Below are 19,742 nucleotides of genomic sequence, written 5' to 3'. Positions count from 1 at the left end.
GTGCTGAACCCACGGAGATATTTAGGGAGTCTGCTACTGATTTGGTGGTGATTCGACTTCTTTTTCGATGAAATCACAAGCAGAATCAAGGTTTTGTTTGCAAACTGGTGAGCGTGATCTGCCTCTGCGGAGGTTATCCTTGATCTCATTTCTTTCGCTTCTGGAACTAATGATCCATTTTTAGATTATTTATTTGAGGAGTCTTGTTCCAGAGAATCAATGATTTGGTTTTTCTTCCACCCAAACTTCACCATAAATATGTTGTTTATTTGGTCTCGATTTATGTTGGTCTCGATTTCGGCAGATGTCATGTGCAGTAACAATTGTTGTTTTTAAAACAGCGTCCCGCGTTTGTACCGAAGGGTTCATGTGATAACATGTTATAAAATATTGATACAGGATCGTTCTGGTGCATTGGCATCAAATTCTTTTCATAGAATTTTTAGTTATGGCCACTTTCCATGAAGTTTTTGAGGCGCCCTCGTATACTGTGTACCCGTTCGCATGCGTGCCTATGTACGTGTTTGTTTTGAACTGTCGTATTTCGCCAGTATTCGTTCTCGATTGCTTAAATTTGCGGTTAAAACTACCGCATAAACTTTAAAGTTGCACGTCTTTCTGCTTAATGCTCTAATATAAGTGAATCGAGGAAATGTACAGTTCGAATTTAATGATGAGTTTTTTGTGTTCAGCAAGGAGCGTTGTGTTCAGCACGGAGCGTTGTGTTCAGCAAGGAGCGTTGTGTTCAGCACGGAGCGTTGTGTTCAGCACGGAGCGTATCCTTGATCTCATTTCTTTCGCTTCTGGAACTAATGATTCATTTTTAGATTGTTTATTTATTTGAGGCACTGTCACCATGAACTTGTTGCAGAGTGTCAATGATTTGGTTTTTCTTCCACCCAAACTTCATCATAAATATGTTGTTTGACCTGGTCTCGATTTCGGCAGATGTCATGTGCAGTAACAATTGTTGTTTTTAAAACAGCGTCCCGCGTTTGTACCGAAGGGTTCATGTGATAACACGTCAAATTCTTTTCATAAAATTTTTAGTTATGGCCACTTTCCACGAAGTTTTTGAGGCGCCCTCGTATACAGGAATCTAGTGTGCACCTGTTTGCATGCGTGCCTATATACGTACGTGTTTGTTTTGAACTGTCGTGTTTCGCCAGTATTCGTTCTCGATTACTTAAATTTACGATTAAAACAACCACATAAACTTTGGAGTTGCATGTCTTTCTTCTCAATGCTCTAATATAAGTGAATCGAGGAAATGTACAGGTCGAATTTAATGATGATTTTTTTTTGTGTTCAGCAGGAAGCGTTGTGTTCAGCACGGGTCTTTCTGTTCATCTTTTAACGTTGTGTACATTTGCCTGGAAATTCTTTTACATTTCTTATCAGCACACCATTTCCACCAATGTCTCTCGCAATGTCATTTTGTCTGATCTTGTCGCAATGCTCACTTACTATGAAGCAATCATTTCCGCTCATTCACAGGGTTCTTGTAGGAAAGCGTTCGTTCAGCTCCATTGATTAATTCAGTTCTCAGTTTCAAGTATCTAAGTTATTGGATAAATTGTTATAATTAAGTAGAGAAAAGTAGTTCGTAACTGAAAGCGCTTGCTTTCCACTCACCATCTCTCTTCTTGTTAAAGAATCTATAGCAGCAAAGTGTCGAAGATCGTTCCGTGCATCGCAGCATTCCATTGAATGTTGCCCAAGTTTTCCGAGCTTCAGTGATCGCACTCGCCCGCAATTTAGTGCCGATACAATCGCCTTTTTTGTTATGCTCTTTTGTGTTGCTGCCTGTCGAGAGGGGTTGATGGTACCTGCGACACTGAGCTGCTGCGTAGATGCATGTAATTACTCGAACAGAATCACATCTAACCCCTGCTGTTGCTTCCGTGAGATAACTTTACTTATTCCTAAGAACCTGTTGGTAGTGTATATAGTATAGTATCTTCGGCACTGAAGAATAGGCCTGGATAGGCCTGTCGCCAATTCTTGTCGATTTTTCTTGACTAGATTGGCCTTTTGATCAAATCTTTTCAACGGATGGTAGGTTTAAATCGTTTCACGATTTCAGATGTTCCGTAGGATACGAGGCATGATTTGATGGTGTGTGCCCGTTGATGTCTGTCATTGTTAATGCGGTGTTAAACTGCTCTACATCCACACTGATGCCTCTATACGAATCATTTTGTCTAGATCAAGGCTTCTATGTTATTCATTCAGTCTTAATGTTTAACTAGTTGCTTGATACTCTCTGCATCAATATCCGATCCAAGTCTATTAATTGGGATACACGTGGCGATGCTCAAATTTCAAGTTATTACTTCAGTTTTTAGTTTGCAAGTCATTCGATGTTCAATGACTTTTTTGTCATACATGATAAAATTAGCAATACTATTTCTAACTGATTAAACTCTCGAACAACAAGAAACGCATCAAGATGACACGGTTTCCGAGGATCAGTCCTCGTGTAGTTAGTGCCAGCGCATTTGCATGCGAGCTGGTCTTTCAAGTAAAAAGGTTCAATACAAGGTGCTAAGTTTGCGTGCAAGAAAACACCTCGTGTGTGTCGAGGAAGCGTTTTCTTGCGTCCTCTGCATGCAGTGTTGGTCGAAGTTCTCGTGAAGCTACCGGCGCATTTCGTGGTGTTTTGTCAGGTTCGGAACACGCGGAATTGGTCAACGCGTGTGCAGCGGCCGTGAAGTGGCCGACGCGCAAGAAAGCGATCCAGGAGCGATTTTCGTTCTGTTCTTTCCTCCTTCCAGCACGATCAGAGGACGATCGTGCGATCTGTTATTCCTGGCTTCCTGCTACAAGGACCAGTGATGTCCGTTCTGTTCTTTCCTCCTTCCAGCACGATCAGGGGACGATCGTGCGATCTGTTATTCCTGTTACACGGACCAGTGATGTTCGTTCTGTTCTTTCCTCCTTCCAGCACGATTAGGGGACGATCGTGCGATCTGTTATTCCTCCTACACGGACCAGTGATGTCCGTTCTGTTTTCTTCTCCTTCCAGTATGAAGAGATGAAGATTTGGTGTACTCAATTTTTATCTAACTGCTCTATTCTGATCGAAGTCCTCTATCGAATGATGTCTGTTTGATCTGTTCATTCTTCTACCATCGGTAGCGGTGCTTTATTCTATCGTCACTTGAATTAAAGTGCTCATGTTCTTAGCTACTCCTCGCTTGTTAGTTAATTTCTTCTCATTTTTTCCATTATTTATTCAATCAAGGGTCTCCATTTCGAAAAAATACTCTTGTCGGTCCGATTGGACGGTCCAGTTTCCAGCTGCCATTAAATTACTTCACTTGTCGACAGCTCAAATTGACTTGGTTCTCTCTGAAAGGGAAGAAATTTGCTAGTAGTTTTTTTATGAGACGTTTACCAGGCCAGCGTTGGATAATCCGTTAAATTCATCAGTGATTTTTCTTCGTGATCAATGAACCAGGCTGGATTTTTCTCGAGGAACCACCGCGAGCAGGATTGGTTGGCTGTGCCCTCGTTAAATTTATATCACAAAAAACGAGGATGCATCGTTGACTTCAATGAGTGGGTCGTAACCAACTCGTTAAATTTAGATGCGGCAATAAAATTTAACTAGTTCATATTGAACCAAAAACTATTTTTGGTCGCACAAAATTTTTACTTGATGTTCTGGTAACACCCTCAATGTACCAAACTACTTTAATTTATGTACGCATCCGTTATTTCCGCTGTGAATACCATTGACGCGTGCATTTTCAGGATAGACTTCATTACCAAAAAAATTAAAAATCAAGAAAAAATTCTGTAAATAAATACTATCCAATCGTGATCAATTTTAAAATTCCTTCGTTAAAATTCCACTCAATGTTTTGTTTAGTCTTTGCAGATTCTTGTAGTAAAATTGTAAATGGAAATCAAGGGTTTTGCCACGATTTTGTCCCATCGTACATATGTGCGCGAATATTCTGTTGTAGCAGCCTTCGGGGTAATATTTTTTCGCTAAACTGAATAAGAAGTGGAGTGTACATAGAATAGAAATGGACCTCGTATGAAATAGAATAAAATAGACCTTGAGGTTTCTTTGGTGTTAATTGCAGCACAAATGCCAGTGACGAGGACCAAGTGCTGTGTTGTTGCTTTTTGAGAGCTTGGGCGTATTCCTCTTAGACGCGGTGATCATAAATGACATTGAGGACCCTCAACAAAGAGCTCGCTTCCTGCCTGTCTTTCTTAAGGACTTATCGCCCTCGCGCTTCTTGCGGCTCCTGCCTTAGCGCTGCGAAAACTTCTTCAGCCGCGGCCTCAGCCCCGCGAGACATTCTGTGCAGACCTTGATTGTTTGCATAAGCAAATCCCGAAGGAATTTCCAACCATCGCACTTCTACTTGAATGCAAGACCTCGCACCTGATTTTACGGACTTCTCTTGGAGGACATATTTTAGTTTCGTTATCACTTCCTAATTTTTTCTCTTACAATGATTTCTCCATCACTGTGTACAATATTCAGAGACGCTTTCAAGTTTGCTTTGTTGGTTGATTTTCGGCGTTTCTTTAATTGTACTTCACAAAAAATGTGAAACAGCTTTTCATTAATGGTATTTTTGTGATAATTTATTACTGAATGGAAAATATCAGAATCGAAAATCTTAGAATTTTCACCACGACGGCCGTACTCCGTGCACGCAACGAAGGCCTTCATGCAAGGGAAACATCTTCTTATATATTCAAGAAATTTGATTACTTATCCTCAGCTGGCAGACGTGTGGTGCAGACGCTGGCTGTGTGGTGCTGACGCTGGCTGTGTGGTGCTGGCGCTGGCTNGCCTGCTTCGCATGCGAGATTTATTCGTCTTCTTCTTGGACTAATAAATATATTATAAATTTCTAACATGCTCATTATAAAAATAAAAATTACCACAATATTTAAATTATTTCTCGTATGTGATATTTAATACCTCAAGAAATTTGATTATTATTTTGTGAACGTTTATTATAGATAATCTTAAATTCCCCTCACATTCCATCAGTGGTGAATGAAGCTTGAAGAAGCGTGTTAATTAAACGATGAAGTCGAATTAGTTTGTCTGTAAATTGGTTATTTTTTGTAATTTTCTACAGCGAAACAGCTTATGCTTGCTGGTCTGGGGGACTTGTTAAGCCATGCCCCCAGGCATGGCAATTAATGACGTACTAACATGATTTTGGGCATAGTTTAATGTTGACATGCAGGTATATGTATATAAACACGCATCTCCTGTACAATGTACATGCTGCATCAAAATTTTTGCTTGTTATTCAGTTGTACACCGGAATTGGTGTGCGAAAAGAACTGTTCTATTTACTTCCTTCCATACAGCGATTTATAAAAAAGTTTTTTTGCTATCCCAGTCGTTTATAAACTGTGGAAAGAAAAAACGCGATAAATAACAAAAATATTAGTAGCAGATGATGAAATAAACTTTCTAGCCTTCGGAAATACAATTTAAGTAACACAGAAACGGACCTTATTTAATGTTATCATCCAAAAATATAGTCTCATGTATCATGTCATACGCTAAATAAATACGGTATGATTAATTAAGTCATGCGTTACAAAACCATCAATCATGATATTGATAATTTCAATCGGAGAAATTGGCTAGCACAACAATAATGGCCGTTGCAGCTCTCGTACCTCAGCATTCATGAGCTAAATTTAATCATTGCGATGCCTATTTATCAATAATTTATGATAATTGCATTTGGTTGGCTTTCTCAATAATATTATATCGACCATATTTTTCTGGGATATTGATAAACTGCTGTCGTTGATATAAATTACACGCTGCTAGGTTCTGCAACTGGGGAATCCAAATTCTTGTCAACTTATTCACTTTCTACGTAATTATAATTACTCCGCCCTGCAGGTTTATAGTCAGATATATCATTTGATATATGTTATATATATTATAGATATATTATTTATAAAATGGACAGGTTCTTCATCTTCCTAATAAACGCATGATAGACGGGAGGACGTCTCTAGCTACTCGTATATATTATGTTTATTTCCTTGCATGCCTGCCAAATCTGACAAGGGATTATGTTTGGTTGAGTAATAGCAGAGAATTATTCACTAAAGGTGGAGATCAAACAAGTAAGAGTGGAAATTAATTAACTAAGAGCAGAGGTTGTTTGAGTGAAGGTCAAAATTAATTAATCAATTAACTACAGGACGACTTTAATTGACTCTGTGCAGAGATTAGTTAACTAAGGGACGATATTAATTTTTATTGTGAATTATGTTGTGTATTTTTGATCGTTCTTCTTGTGCATGGAATGAGTCAGCACTAGGGGAATAAAATGCTACTATATATTATCAAAGTGTCAGATGTTGTGAGGAATTCCTTCTATTCTTTTTTTTATTAATTTCTTTGTTTAATTAGAACACGACAAGGAAATTCTGTTGGGAAGCCCGACAGCCGGACGCGTCGTCATGTGCGTACTCTTCTGTGCGTCGTAGTTTCATGTGAGGTTAGTTATACCTGCCCGAGTCCTTGATCCTGGCTTGATTTCAACCCTGCACCGTGGGTGGAACTGTCACTTCTCTGGTATTGTTACGCATTTATCCACGCTGACGCTGAGCGTCTCGTTACTTGCCTAAATTTAACGTTCTCCTTACGTTTTCCTAAATATTAGAAGTTTCCTCCACTCTTCTATAAAATTGTTCTCCTGTAAATTATAGTTTTTGATTACAACAGAAAAAGCGGTTGTAAGTGCACTCGTTGTCCGGCCTGACTTTATCTTGGCGTTTGAGCCGTCAGAGTGTGAACGTAAAAGACGCCCCACGTTCTGAAGCTGTGCTGATCATGAAGTATATGACATTATTATGTTGACTTGTTCATGTCAAATGCCAAGCTTGACCAGCTTTTCTTACAACACCGCTAGATCCTGCCTCAGAGCCAAACAACGCACCTGAAGCAAGCACCTCATGCGGTCATTTCTTTAACGTCACCCCAATTACCTTAATTGACAGGACCGTCGCTCTTAAACTTCGAGCACATCGGTTCACCTCCAACGGGCGGCCTCTAATTCGCGCTTTTTTGCGTACTTTTCTCTAGCTTGAAGAATGTTTAACCAATCTTTTCTCCCACCATGCAAGCTAAGTTTTTGGGCCATTTTTCTCGTTCAGAGATGGGAGTTAGTTGATTTTTACACGTTTCATTTTGTAGCGATATTTGGTTCACGCATCAGCGCTCGGTTCTCAACTGACATCAGCTGAGTAGACAAATTATGATCAATGCTTCCCACGTATGAATAATGCGCCGAGATGCTCGCTTTCTAGGCGAACAGGTCACTGGCAGTGAAATTAATACGTCGATGCAAGGCTTCCCATACAGCAGACCTTATGACATTGTGGCTCGGTCGTCTGGTCAAACAATCCTGTAAGTTTCAACAACAAATTGGAGCAGATAATGGGAATTTTTCCGTGCGGTTGGTTGCTTCAGATTTTTTACTGCAGCAACATGTTTTTTTATTCGATTATATGGCGGATAATTCAACTTTTGAACTGATCACGCAACTGTTATTTATCTGTTTTCTTTGCTTTGTTGTATGTCGTTTTTTATTAATTTACAAAGCGAATATGAAGCAAATTTTGCAGTTAGAAACAAACTTATTTCCTACATTTTTGCTTGAACCGTTAGCCGTAGTGACATCGGTGTGTCTGTGCGGCAGACGCGGCCGAGTTTTGCCGTCTGATTTCTCTCTTGCGGGGCATTGAGATGAAAGCAGGTCGCTATAGCGTCATGTGTGACCGCCAGGCTTTGTAAGCCTAGCGAATCATCGAGCTACGATTTCATTGTTTTCCTTTATGGAAGTTTATAGAACTCTTGTGTCCAATCGTCTATGCCATGTTAATTTTTTCGGTCTTGTAAAATTATAAGGAAAAAAACACGTTCAATCAATTAGTTTGTGTATACCTAAAGTTCCACGAGCGCATGCATGTATTTTCTCACGAATAGAAAAATTGACATGTAGTTCTTGACCATTCCTGATGAACCGAAAAGCCAAGTGCTAAGAGAGTCATATGGTTGCCTGCATGGATCGCTCCCAGAGAATAACAGGACTGGGACCAATTTAAAGGGGCATGACCAGCTTGTTTTTTTTCCTCGTGAGTTAAAAGCCCCGCTGGCGGCGACGCCGGCGATCATGGTTGTGGTTTCCGGTGCTCTGCGCGGCCGTCGTGCAATCCTCGGCAGTATCTCGTCTTGAGAACCGCTGGTTTCCTTCTCGTTTTCAACGAGGAAGTCGATATTTATTGCATACTTAGCATAATATTTTTTCAATACAAACTCTGATATTGTTCCTGTGATCTGCATGATCGTCAAATAGTTCGAAGCAGTATCTTAGAGCGAGAGCCGGATGTTTTTGCCCTCTTGTGATAAGACTGTGTCGTATCGTGCAGAGTACTGTGCTGAAATAATGTTAATAACAGAGTTAATATCAATATTGTCCCTAGCACATTTTTATAACTTGTTAGCGGATGTATTAATTCACTAACATTCAGTATTTGCCCAGTGCATATTTGGTTTCACTTGAGCCATGTGCATGTGAGTGGAAGCATTCGTTGCTTATTTTGGCGAGTAATTTTCTCGGTATATGACGATGATGTTTACAAACAATTCTAGTCACCGTCGCTCACGTTAACTTGCAATTTTTCTTCATTTTCCTTGCGATGGACCTCTGACTTCCGGCGTTACTGCAAGTAAGCAACTGCTTTCTTGTTCACGTTTGTTAATGGCTTCCGTGGAACAGGTGATCTAAGACCTTGTAATTAGTGCAGCCGACCCTGCCACCGCTCCAGAGGTCGTCGTTCTTCACGCGCCGGAGCTGTCCGTCCGTCCTGCCTGCGGGGACCGGCGAGCGAGCGAGCCTGTTGCTGCGCTCAGCTCAGATTTGATACCATGATTATTCTTGAAATTTGAAAACGAATTAGGAATATTTCTTGTGTATAATTACTTGTATAGATAAGATGGATACGATTCCGATTTAATCTTATTGCCATTGGAAACGTGTGCCGAACGATTTCATGAGAAATTATTCCGCAATAATCCACAGCAACTACTGGTGCTTTAGGTTATTGTAGCCCAGTTTCTGCTAGACACTTTTTGATAATGATAATGCATGCTGCTATAATACATACATCTGATACTGAATTTACTGTACGACGTTACATAGAGAATCCTAAATAATAAAACTTTTTCTTGCGCCGCTGCCACATTTTTGTAGTAGGACTTCGATACGTTTTTATTGAGGAGTCATCCTGTTTCCTCAGGACAGAAATACAAGAGCGTATCAGCTGATGCCTGGATCACTGCCAATCTTCTTAAAAGCTCGATGACCTGAATAACTTGGCGCCGTTATTGGGACAAAGTATATATCAACAGAATCCTGATCTTCTGTTATGATGTAGGGAAAGTTACTGACGACACTTAAGCCTCACGTCTTGTGAGAAGGCAAAAAAATTCATACATGCAATCAACTTATTTAGTATAATTTTCACGAGCAAGCTAAATTTTACTGCGACCTCGAGTTGATGAAAAAATCGGGTTGTAAATTATAGTGGTATTCGTATATGAAACAGCGTATTATCTGAGCACTGAGCTGACTATCTGCAGGAGCACACCTAATAAACTGCAGAGCCATCATCTTGGCGAGAGTTATCATCTTCCATAGGATCAGCATTAAGACTCGCGACCAGTTATTTGTACCCAAAATCGTTCGTTTATGTTGCTGCTATCTTGAGCTCGAATTAATTGGGCAAACAGTTGTTCTTCTCTGGGATTATTTGATTAATAAATGATATGGAATTTAATTTTTCGTACGCGAAATTATTGGCTAAACGTTATGCATTAAAATAAAGTCCGTTGTTTTATCAATTTGTTGTGTGGACGCTTGGCTGTGCATGTGGCAGTGTGGCCGCTTGGCTGTGCATGTGGCGGTGTGGACGCTTGGCTGTGCATGTGGCAGTGTGAACGCTAGGCTGTGCATGTGGCAGTGTGGACGTTTGGCTGTGCATGTGACAGTGTGGACGCTTGGCTGTGCATGTGGCAGTGTGGACGCTTGGCTGTGCATGTGGCAGTGTGGACGCTTGGCTGTGCATGTGGCAGTGTGGACGCTTGGCTGTGCATGTGGCAGTGTGAACGCTAGGCTGTGCATGTGGCAGTGTGGACGCTTGGCTGTGTATGCTGTGCGTACAGCAGTGGGGCCGCCGGGCTAAACTCATATTTTCCATCGTCCTTGCAGCATGAGCTATAAATTTAGGTGCATTTCTAGAAGCAAAAGAGAGCTCTAGAGAGCCACGTGAAACAATTTATAGCGTGCACATGTGCTTGGATCTCGCATGTGCGACGGAAAGCACGCAATACTTGGCGGAAACAGACGTTAGTGCGTGAGAGAAACCGAGTGGCGAACCGCATCATCGGTGTATTTCCAGCGAACAGTGGAGGTTCGTGCCTTGGAAAGCTGCTTTTATGCAATAACTATGCATATTTTAAACTTTTATTACGCGAGACGCGTATTCAAAAAAAAAAAAAAAATAGCACGCTTCAAATTGCGAGGTCGTTTCTCGATTAAATTACTGATTCTAAATTAAATTTCTGGTTACCATTATTCACTGATTCTTCTTTCCTTTGCATGACATGGCGCCGAATATATTCTAGATGATGCCATATTTTACATAGCAAGGCTGAAGTCTGAAGTATTCCATCGTGTCTGTATAGTAGCATGTATTGAATTGCAGAGCTCTCAATATCTCATTCCTGAGACTTCAAATCGTTCAACCGCTGATTAATAAGTACAAGTCAATGTTTTGGGAACGTGTTACGACTATCCAAGCAGCACCTATTCCTTTACTTATTTCGAGTACGCACCCTAATATTTTTGGATCAAACCTTCGTGAACCCTAGAAATTTTTACTCATTTCAGTAGGTTTCATTTTTCGCCAATCGCCGTGTTTGGGTCATCACGAAATCGTGCAATTTTTTTTAAGATCTCTGAGGCGATGGTCATTAGAGGTAAGAGCCGTGACACGGCACTTTATATCACCTCTATCACCGCCGCCAACTTCGCGCGGTCCTGTTTTTCCCAAGGCATTTTAGAGTCGGGCCGCCTCTTGGAGGCAAGCAAGCGTATTCAATTTAGTTATGAACTTTCAGCTACGAAAGATCATCCTAAATTTCATACGCTAATTCGTTCCTTCGGTCGAGCGTTCACTACATTCCCGAGTTAGAATTGTTTAAAAATGTTTGATGACTTGATGTAAGATCCGTAAATATTATTCAGCAATTTTATTTCAGTTGCGCAGATTTGTCAGTACCGTCAACTGGGGTGACTTCGGCCACCACTACAACAAAAACCAATGGCAGCAAAACAAAATAATAAACGTTGGCCAAAGTGACTGGGGTGACTTTGGCTAATGTTTACTATTTTGTTTTGCTGCCATTTGTTTCTGCTGTAGTGGTGGCCTAAGTCACCCCTGGCGGCCGAAGTCACCCCAGTTGTCAGTATAAAATTAAGCATAAGCTGGATGTTATATATTTAGTGTCAAGTGATTTTATTCGCCATGCAAGTTATATTAAAGTGGTTATAATTTTTTTCCAGATTGTTGGCGTGAATGAAGTAAACTGCTTAAAATCATCACTCGAGGTCGCAACGTGAGTCAACTGACAGCTTGAGATATCCAACTTCAACTCGGATGCCTGGAATTCAATCTCAGATTCCACTCAAAATTTTTAGTACAAATCTTCTCGCCTTCTTAACTACGGGTGACCAATGAAAGTGATAATCTAACCTGATAATATATTTTATCCTCTGCGGAATTTACGGGAAAATATCGAGAGATGCATTTCTAATTTCTGAACCCATCTTGTGTATGCTTGAATATGAGCTCGCTGACTTTCTACTCGAGCAGAAGCTCAAGCGGCTGCCTTGCTCCCTCACGAACATCGTTCATGAGTCCCCCGAACTCATGCCACGTGCCACGACCAACGCTCAGCAATGCTCCGTTATATCACAACTTCTCATCAAGACCGGAAGGCAGTAAGCGGATCCTGCATTTGGAGAGAGGGCGTCGTAATTTTCTGAGAGATTCCACAAGGAGGAAAAAATCTTCCTCCTTTCCGCGAACTTCCCTGGCGCCTGTGAGTGAGGAAGGTGTTACTAACGCAGCCTTCTCTGGAGGACCGGAGAGGGTAATTGTTAAAGCTAAAATTGTCGAACCCTTTCGCGTCAAGAGGTTCAGCGAGTCGGGGGCCACTGAAGCGGATTTGTTAACCTTGAGCGAAAGTGACGAAGGTGATCTCAACAATGATGAATTTCCAGTGGCTACGAAACCCACTGTTCTCCACAAGTCTTCGGATGCCAACTATACATCGCGAGAACTCTCGCTCAACGATCTCTGTATAGAAGATTATCGTAACGGAAACGATGAATACGCTAAATTCCTGCCAAGAAACGTGTGCATACGATCTAGATCCTTACCAACAACTAACTCGAGGAACACAAACTCTACAAGTTTCGATGATCAGCCACTAAAAACAGAGCTCAGTTGCAATAATAATTATTTGTCGCCCACTGAAATGACTCTTTCTAGAGGCGATAAGATCAGTCATTGTCCTGAGAAAAGTGCGGTTGGCCGCACTCCACCAAAGCCTGGGAATATGTTCACGAAGCTCACCGGACTCATTGAACCTGCGTATAAAAATACGCGCGAGTCTAAGACCGACGTTTTAAAGGGGATGGAGGAAGCTAAAAATGCTGCTAAGAATGCTGCTTATTATAATGCCTTGAAAATGCTTCGAACGGGAACAATGAATACGAATTATAACCAGTCTGGTAGCATCAATTCTCGTTTTAATTATGATATTAAATCAGCCCCAGCTAAAACAATCGCTTCTGCTGGGAGCTTCAAATCTGAAAGCATGTTTAGTGATCGATACACACACGTATTAACTCCTGAAGAAATGAATGCACGGCGTGAATGGGCAGAAATGCAAAAGCGCAAAGCAAAAATGAGGGAAGATTTTTTTAGAATCCCCTACGAAGAATGCAACCGTGAAGTTATTATGGGCAGACTCGGAGGAAGGTTCAGTAAATCAGAGCCCAAATTGAACACTCTTAAATCCGAAGTGAGGAAGAACCAGATTATAGTAAAAGAGAATTCCAAGCGAGACTCGGCACCAATATGGAAAACCACCGTACGATCGTTGAGCCCCGATTTTTCAAGAAGATATTCTGGTTCATTGGATCGCAGTCAGCAATCACAGAATGTTGTAGATCGATCTTATTTTGAATCAGATAACGCTAAGTGCAGCTTCAATCGGCGTGAAGTTGACAGCTCTGCCAGTGACGAAGATCGTAATATCGTCACTGATAGCGATAGCACGAGTGCGAAAATTGTGTCAAGAACCAATGAATTGTTTGGTTACATAAGCAATACTTCAGTCGAACGCCCTCTTGAAGATTCAGGCCGCAAAAATTTAAATGAAATTTTCAAAAAAGTAATGCATAATAACTCTAACTCACCACGACCCGTTCCGTTGCCTAGAAGCTCGATAAGTTCTTTGGTCTCTGGTGAAAAAGCGGTCGAAGAAGAAAACGACGCCTCACAGAGAATTGGCTCTCAGAAAACTACCACTGACATTCGAAGGGAGACTGCGGAGCTACAGATGAGATGCAATCTAGATAAATCGCATCATACAATTTCCTTGACAAGCCAACAACATCGAGCTGGGCCTAATGTTATCGTCACTCGTTATAAAGTGCCTTCAATTCCCTATAAGGAACAGTGGGAGTGGACTCGTAAATACCACCTCAATGGCCTTTCGCTAGAGGCACAAAATTTTGAAACCTCCAAGCCTAATCGAAATTTTTACGTGTTCAATGGGAGCAATCAGCCTGCTAAACTGGAATCTTCATCTCAAACTTCTCATAATAACTCATCGTCTGAAGATTCCACAATTTTGTGTGCAAGTAATCATGTTTTCGAGAGCTCGGCTCAATCTCCGTCTCCATCGTCGGGCTACGATTCCAGCGCCCATGCTGGATCACCCTCCCCTATGCCGTCACCAGATTATAATTTCATGCAAACCGGACCTTACGAATCGGAAACCAGCCAGAACTTTTTTTCCTCACCTCCTCGGGTGTGCAGCGTCAAAGACAAGTCTCGGGACAAAACTTCAACTCCCTGTATTGAAAATTACACAATCTCGCCATCCGTTCGTCGAAAGGCCTCCCGCGGGGACTCTTTCAGTTCGGACTACATGATCAGTCCAACTCTCGATAACGACGACTGGAGCGAAATTACTGTCACCCCTGCCTGCAAATCTGCCGATCAAGGTAAGCAAACAAAATTGTGTTGTTCGCAAGAGGGTCGTTGAATGTGAAGACACGTAATGCTTGACTGTCCCTTTATGAACGTTATCAATCTGAGTAAAGGTATTATTTTAAGCTTTATTGAAATTGATTAGCTAATACCAACCGCTCGCACATGTAGACATCGATGCAGCCCGCGTTCCTTGGGCCTATGGCTCTCTTATTAGACAAAACTTGTGAACGCCGCGTGCGCGATTCATACTTGAATTCAAGTCGATAGAGAGCGAAATGTTTGGTATTTTGTTCCTCTATTCTGTTCCTCTGCTTGAGCGTGCTGGGCTTAGAAGATCTTTCGCTACTTATTTGTTAGTAATTTGATTTGATGAAAGGAATTTTTAGATAATTTTCCAGTGCATTCATCTTCTGGACATTTATTCTCTGAGCAAAAATTTTTTATCGAATCGTCAGAAAAATTGTTTTCTCGCTGAGATTAATAAGCTATTCAATGACAAAGATTTTATTTCGTGGCCCATTTCAGATTGTTCAAGTACGTCATCATCGTCAGGCTGCTACTCTGGTGCTTCATCCCCCACACCCTTGGCCTCAGGCGCCTCAGTGCCTTCACACAGACGCGTGGCAACCCACAGGCAACTGCCCACTGCGCTCTAAACGCGACGTAAGTCATCAACATCTCACCACTCTCGTAGGAATGTATCAAGAATTGACACTTTCTTACACACAGTACGAGTAGGGAGTGCACGTAGCACCAATACGCCCGTTTACTGAGCCAAGTGGGTAAGAATGACGCACATATGAGCGAAAAGTGCGTCCCTATTTGTACAATAAGCTACGTGGAAGTCTCTATACACGCGTAAATCTTCGAGTATAGTCGCTCTAGAGTTATTGCATTGCGAGTGGGGGCAGAGAATTAATTTTCTTTTGTGCTTTCCTCTTTCTAATTGATCTCAAAATTAAATGTGTGTAATTATATTTTTCGATTGAATTATCTAGTTTCAAACTTAATTTTTCAACCAATGATTTCGATAAAAACGAATTCGTGCCTACAATTAATGTTTAAGTATTAAGTATATATTTATAAATAAGTATTAAGTATTATATTTAAGTATTAGGTATCCTGATTCTGTTTATTTCTTTGCTTCTGTTAAGTTGAATGTGAAATAATGTCTACTTGTGAAATGTGAAAATACTACGAGTACCCCACCAAATACTACAGTACACCACAAAATACACCAAATACTACGAGTACCCCACCAAATACTACAGTACAAAACCAAATACTACAGTACACCACCAAATACACCAAATACTACGAGTACCCCACCAAATACTANACCAAATGCTACAGTACCCCAACAAATACTACAGTACACCACCAAATGCACCAAATACGACGAGTATGACTCAAGTTATTAGTCACTAAAGCATTTCATTTATAAGTGCATGAATTACACGCATGGTCCACCTTGCGGAAACTAACAAGGCTTACTCGGCTGAACTAACGTATTCAGTCCACTCTCATTGATAACGATGAAAAAAATTAAACTTAACTATCATTATTAGCAGCTTCTTGCGAGACTGGCACTTTGAATAATTTTTCACCTGCAGAAATACGTCAGATTACAAAACACGCAAGTGTAGCCAAGTGAGGCACGCGTTCTGTCGCGCTACTGCCAATAATAGCGTATGTTTCTTTTGGCACCCTTGGGCTTACGCACCTGCGTTACCTCGTGGCTCGCGTCAATATACCTGCGACAATTTCATATTATTTCGACTACTTTCTGTGATGTATGTTGCTAGGATAACCTTTGGCGCTAGATTACAGAACGTCATTTGGGTTGCGTGCACTGCATAAACACAACATGGTTTCAACATAATAAGCTATTTAAAACATTTTCTCAACTCCCTCGAACTGAATTTAAAATTTAACAAACAGACTTTCGGCCGCTTACCTTCTGCCACTTGCTTCCGACACTCGTAAGTTGTTGAGCAAGAGACGCCCATCTTGAGGTGTTCATTTGGCCACTCTAGACGTGATGTATCCTAGATACCGATACCCCAAGACCAAGCTAAGAGGCCGGCATTCAACATCCGCTTTGCGACAAGACCGCGACTCTTGAACCTCTCATCCTGCGATAAGGTCTCTTAACGCCAATAATATTCCTCTAACCTAGGATTTTTGAACCTCTAATCCCGTGGGTTCGAGACCTCAAATCGCGATGGATTAATATTAACATGAAGCAAGAGCGTCGAAGATTTACATGCACCGCCATCACAAACGTCATAGGGGCAGTTGTATGCCTACGCTGCTATCGTGGGTGCCGCAGCAGCAGCAGCAGCTGCAGCAGACGTGCGCAACCGCAGCGGCCCATACGGCAGAAATAGTCGCTCTGGAGCGCTGCCGTCACACGCTGTGTGCAGTCGGTGCTCCGACGAGTCTCGAGTGCTCTGCTTCATAATTCATAAATGAATTGAGCTGCGACAAGTTTATGAGTGCACATACGTAAATTTAGTTCACTGTGGTTAAAATTCGTGTATGCAGTGACGGTTAAAATGCTTCACATTATTCAACAGGAAATGATGAAGCAGCTTAGCGGTGAACTGTAAAATGTTTCAGGTGTTGGGCATGTTTCATGTTTCGAATGTTTCCGAGTTGTACTTGGCGGTTATTCAGTAGCTAACCGTCGGTTTGTGTGCACTTAGTGATGTAATAATGCACGTTGCAGCTCCTTGCGATGCTTTGTTAACAACAACCTTAAATGCGTCCGATATTCTTGTGTATCGTCCTTGTCGAGCTTTGATGTTTTGTTTTAGGGAAAATGACACAATCAGCGAAAAATTGTAGCAGCGCAGCTCTTCTCATTACGGATATGAAGCACCACTGATTTATATTCGTATTAGCCACGTAACAACGGAGCCGCGATTCGTTGTTTGTATCCCATTCTGTGTTGCGAATTGTCCGAATTCTAAAAAAAAATTAGTTTTGTTGTTTGTCATTACAGTCAATATCGTTCACCATGTCAATGTATAACCCCAAAATCCAAGGTTGACTTTTGCGAAAGAGTTCATAACCTCCGAACCCACCCTTCCTGCCGAAGCTTCCTATCCGCTGACCTCTGACTGCAAGGCTTACAGCCTTTCGTACAGCAGCACTGGAGTACCCGCCTGATAAAGAACCTGCAAACTATTTTTTGAGGTTCATACATGTACAGATACATCCGAAGAAAAAAACATTTGTAACAATTGAAACGACTTTAAAAAAAATGTTTGCTCGAATCCCAAGTCTATCCTGTCCGACCTCTTTCAAAGCATCGCGTTTAACATGTAGATTTTCTGTATTCATAATTTCTAAGAACTGGATTATTTGATATTGGATATGTTTTCTCATATTTTGATGTACTTATCATCTATTTCACCCTTCATTTTTTAAATTCGTGAGAAGCAATGCACGTGTTTCATTCGTAAACACTCAGCAATCTTTATCTTGGATCGTCGTTGAAATAACAAATGTTAATGCTCTCTCACAGCCTGCACGGAGCAACGTGGTCGGGACGGCAGCTCCAGGTGAACTTCGAGCTAACATCCACCCTACTCGTCTGGACCTCTCAGAAACCAGAATTGTTTTAAAACTTCGCATTTTTGTCCTCTTCATTTATATAATGTTCACTTTCTTTGTTATCACTGTGTGTATAGATGTTTTGCTAAATTCCCGTCAAATTTTTGCCGTTCATAGTGCGCATCCTCTAACTTATAGAGATGGTGCCACTCCAGTAACTAGAATTGGTATCATGGTTTCCTTGTTGCTTTTATCAGTAGTTTATTAGGTTTGGTCTACTTTCTTTCATTATATATCAAAGATGTATAATCACCTTGCTCCTTGACAATTTTTGGACATGTTAACCTTATTTACAACATATGTTGACTGCATTGAATATTCGCCTGCGTATAAAAAATTAGGAAATTCATAAAAAAAGTTGCGTATAAAATTTCCTGTTCGAGATTATATTTCTCATGCAATTCCATTCAATTAATTATAACAACCGCGGCGCATCTGTTGTTTAAATTTCAGTGTCGATACGGAGGTGACAAATGCGTAAAAATGGCGAATGATTTTATGAAATAAATTTTTAAACAGTTGAAAATGCATTTGAATATTAATGCAGTATTATAGGGAGTGGATGATGACCAAGGATTTATAGTGCTAATGTGGCTTTTAATACAACTATGTTATTTACCATATTAAATATTGAAACTGCTTCATAGCAAAGGCTCCATTCTAATATAAACTTATTCATTAAATTATGAAGTTAATTCATAAGAAATAAACTCGCGCTGTCTTCTTAAACGTATCTGAAACGAACGTAACTTCGTTTGCAATGACATTGGAAACGAATTTGAAATTTCAGCTAGTTACATTGCAAATGTATTTTATTAGATGTGATGATTTTATAATTAATCTAGTAGTTACAGCCGTGCTTTAGCACCTACTTATGTATCGTTGTTATATTATAGCATGTGACTGCGCGCGTGGTGCAGAGTTCCATATTGTCGTTTGTTGCCCCGCTAATAGCGTTCACTGACTTGTACACCAAGAGCATATTGGGACTGACTGTTACATGTCACCATCTCCGGACCAATTATTATCTGCGTCTTTCGCATACTTAGCGAAACCACGATTTTTTAGCAAATATTTTTGCAGTGAAATTATCAGCTTGTTAACCACAAGCGGTCGGCAGCCGCCATGTTTCGCACGTCAAAAGGTAGGATATATCGGTCCTCGTATATGGTGCTCGTTGATCTGATCTGAATTTTTAAATGAATTGTGTCAGATAATTATTAGATTAGCAAAATTTTTAATATTTTCAAATATAGTTTATTTGAATCAGGTATCTTCCGGTTGAAGATGATCAAATGCTACGACTTCATTATAGTTTTGGAACTCATTTTTTACGTTACCTATTATCTTTTCCACCACTCTGGCTTTTCATGAATTTGAAAAATATCGATCTCAGACATGTTCTACTTGAAAATAATAATAAATAAGTTTTCCTGGGGCCACATTTAAACTTGAAATGACTTATTTTTGTGTGTTTGATCTGCAGTGGGTCGTGCATTAGAATTTAATTCAATGTAATGACGAATATGTACGCTTGATGATTCCTATTACCGCTCTTTTATACTGAGCCTGTAGTGGTAGTGAGGCACTCGCCTGTAGTACGTAAGCTACCTTTAAGGCCATCGATCGTTTTTCGCTAGAATTAGTATTATGCAGCACAGATTTTACAGAGAATACGTACGGCGTCTCTATTTAATTGTTTTGAAAAATGTTCAATATTCTATTGACTGTTTTAAAGCTGCGATTGTCTTCCC

General features: G+C 40.6%; 1 protein-coding gene across 1 annotated transcript in view; it reads left to right on the top strand.

The window, feature by feature from the left end:
• LOC125177692 overlaps positions 1–19,704 on the top strand; it is a 54,125-nt gene extending 34,421 nt beyond the window's left edge. The window contains exons 2-4 of the mRNA XM_047879918.1: positions 11,643–14,378; positions 14,893–15,030; positions 17,900–19,704. Of these exons, the coding sequence (XP_047735874.1) occupies positions 11,924–14,378; positions 14,893–15,023 (2,586 nt within the window). The 5' untranslated portion in view covers positions 11,643–11,923 and the 3' untranslated portion in view covers positions 15,024–15,030; positions 17,900–19,704. The remainder of the gene's footprint in view (positions 1–11,642; positions 14,379–14,892; positions 15,031–17,899) is intronic.
• Positions 19,705–19,742: the final 38 nt, after the last annotated feature.

This window comes from Hyalella azteca, unplaced genomic scaffold (assembly GCF_000764305.2).
Source record: "Hyalella azteca isolate HAZT.00-mixed unplaced genomic scaffold, Hazt_2.0.2 contig4197, whole genome shotgun sequence".
Lineage (NCBI taxonomy): Eukaryota > Metazoa > Arthropoda > Malacostraca > Amphipoda > Hyalellidae > Hyalella > Hyalella azteca.
The sequence above is the reverse complement of the archived record's forward strand: the minus strand, read 5'-3'. Positions and strand labels throughout refer to the sequence as shown.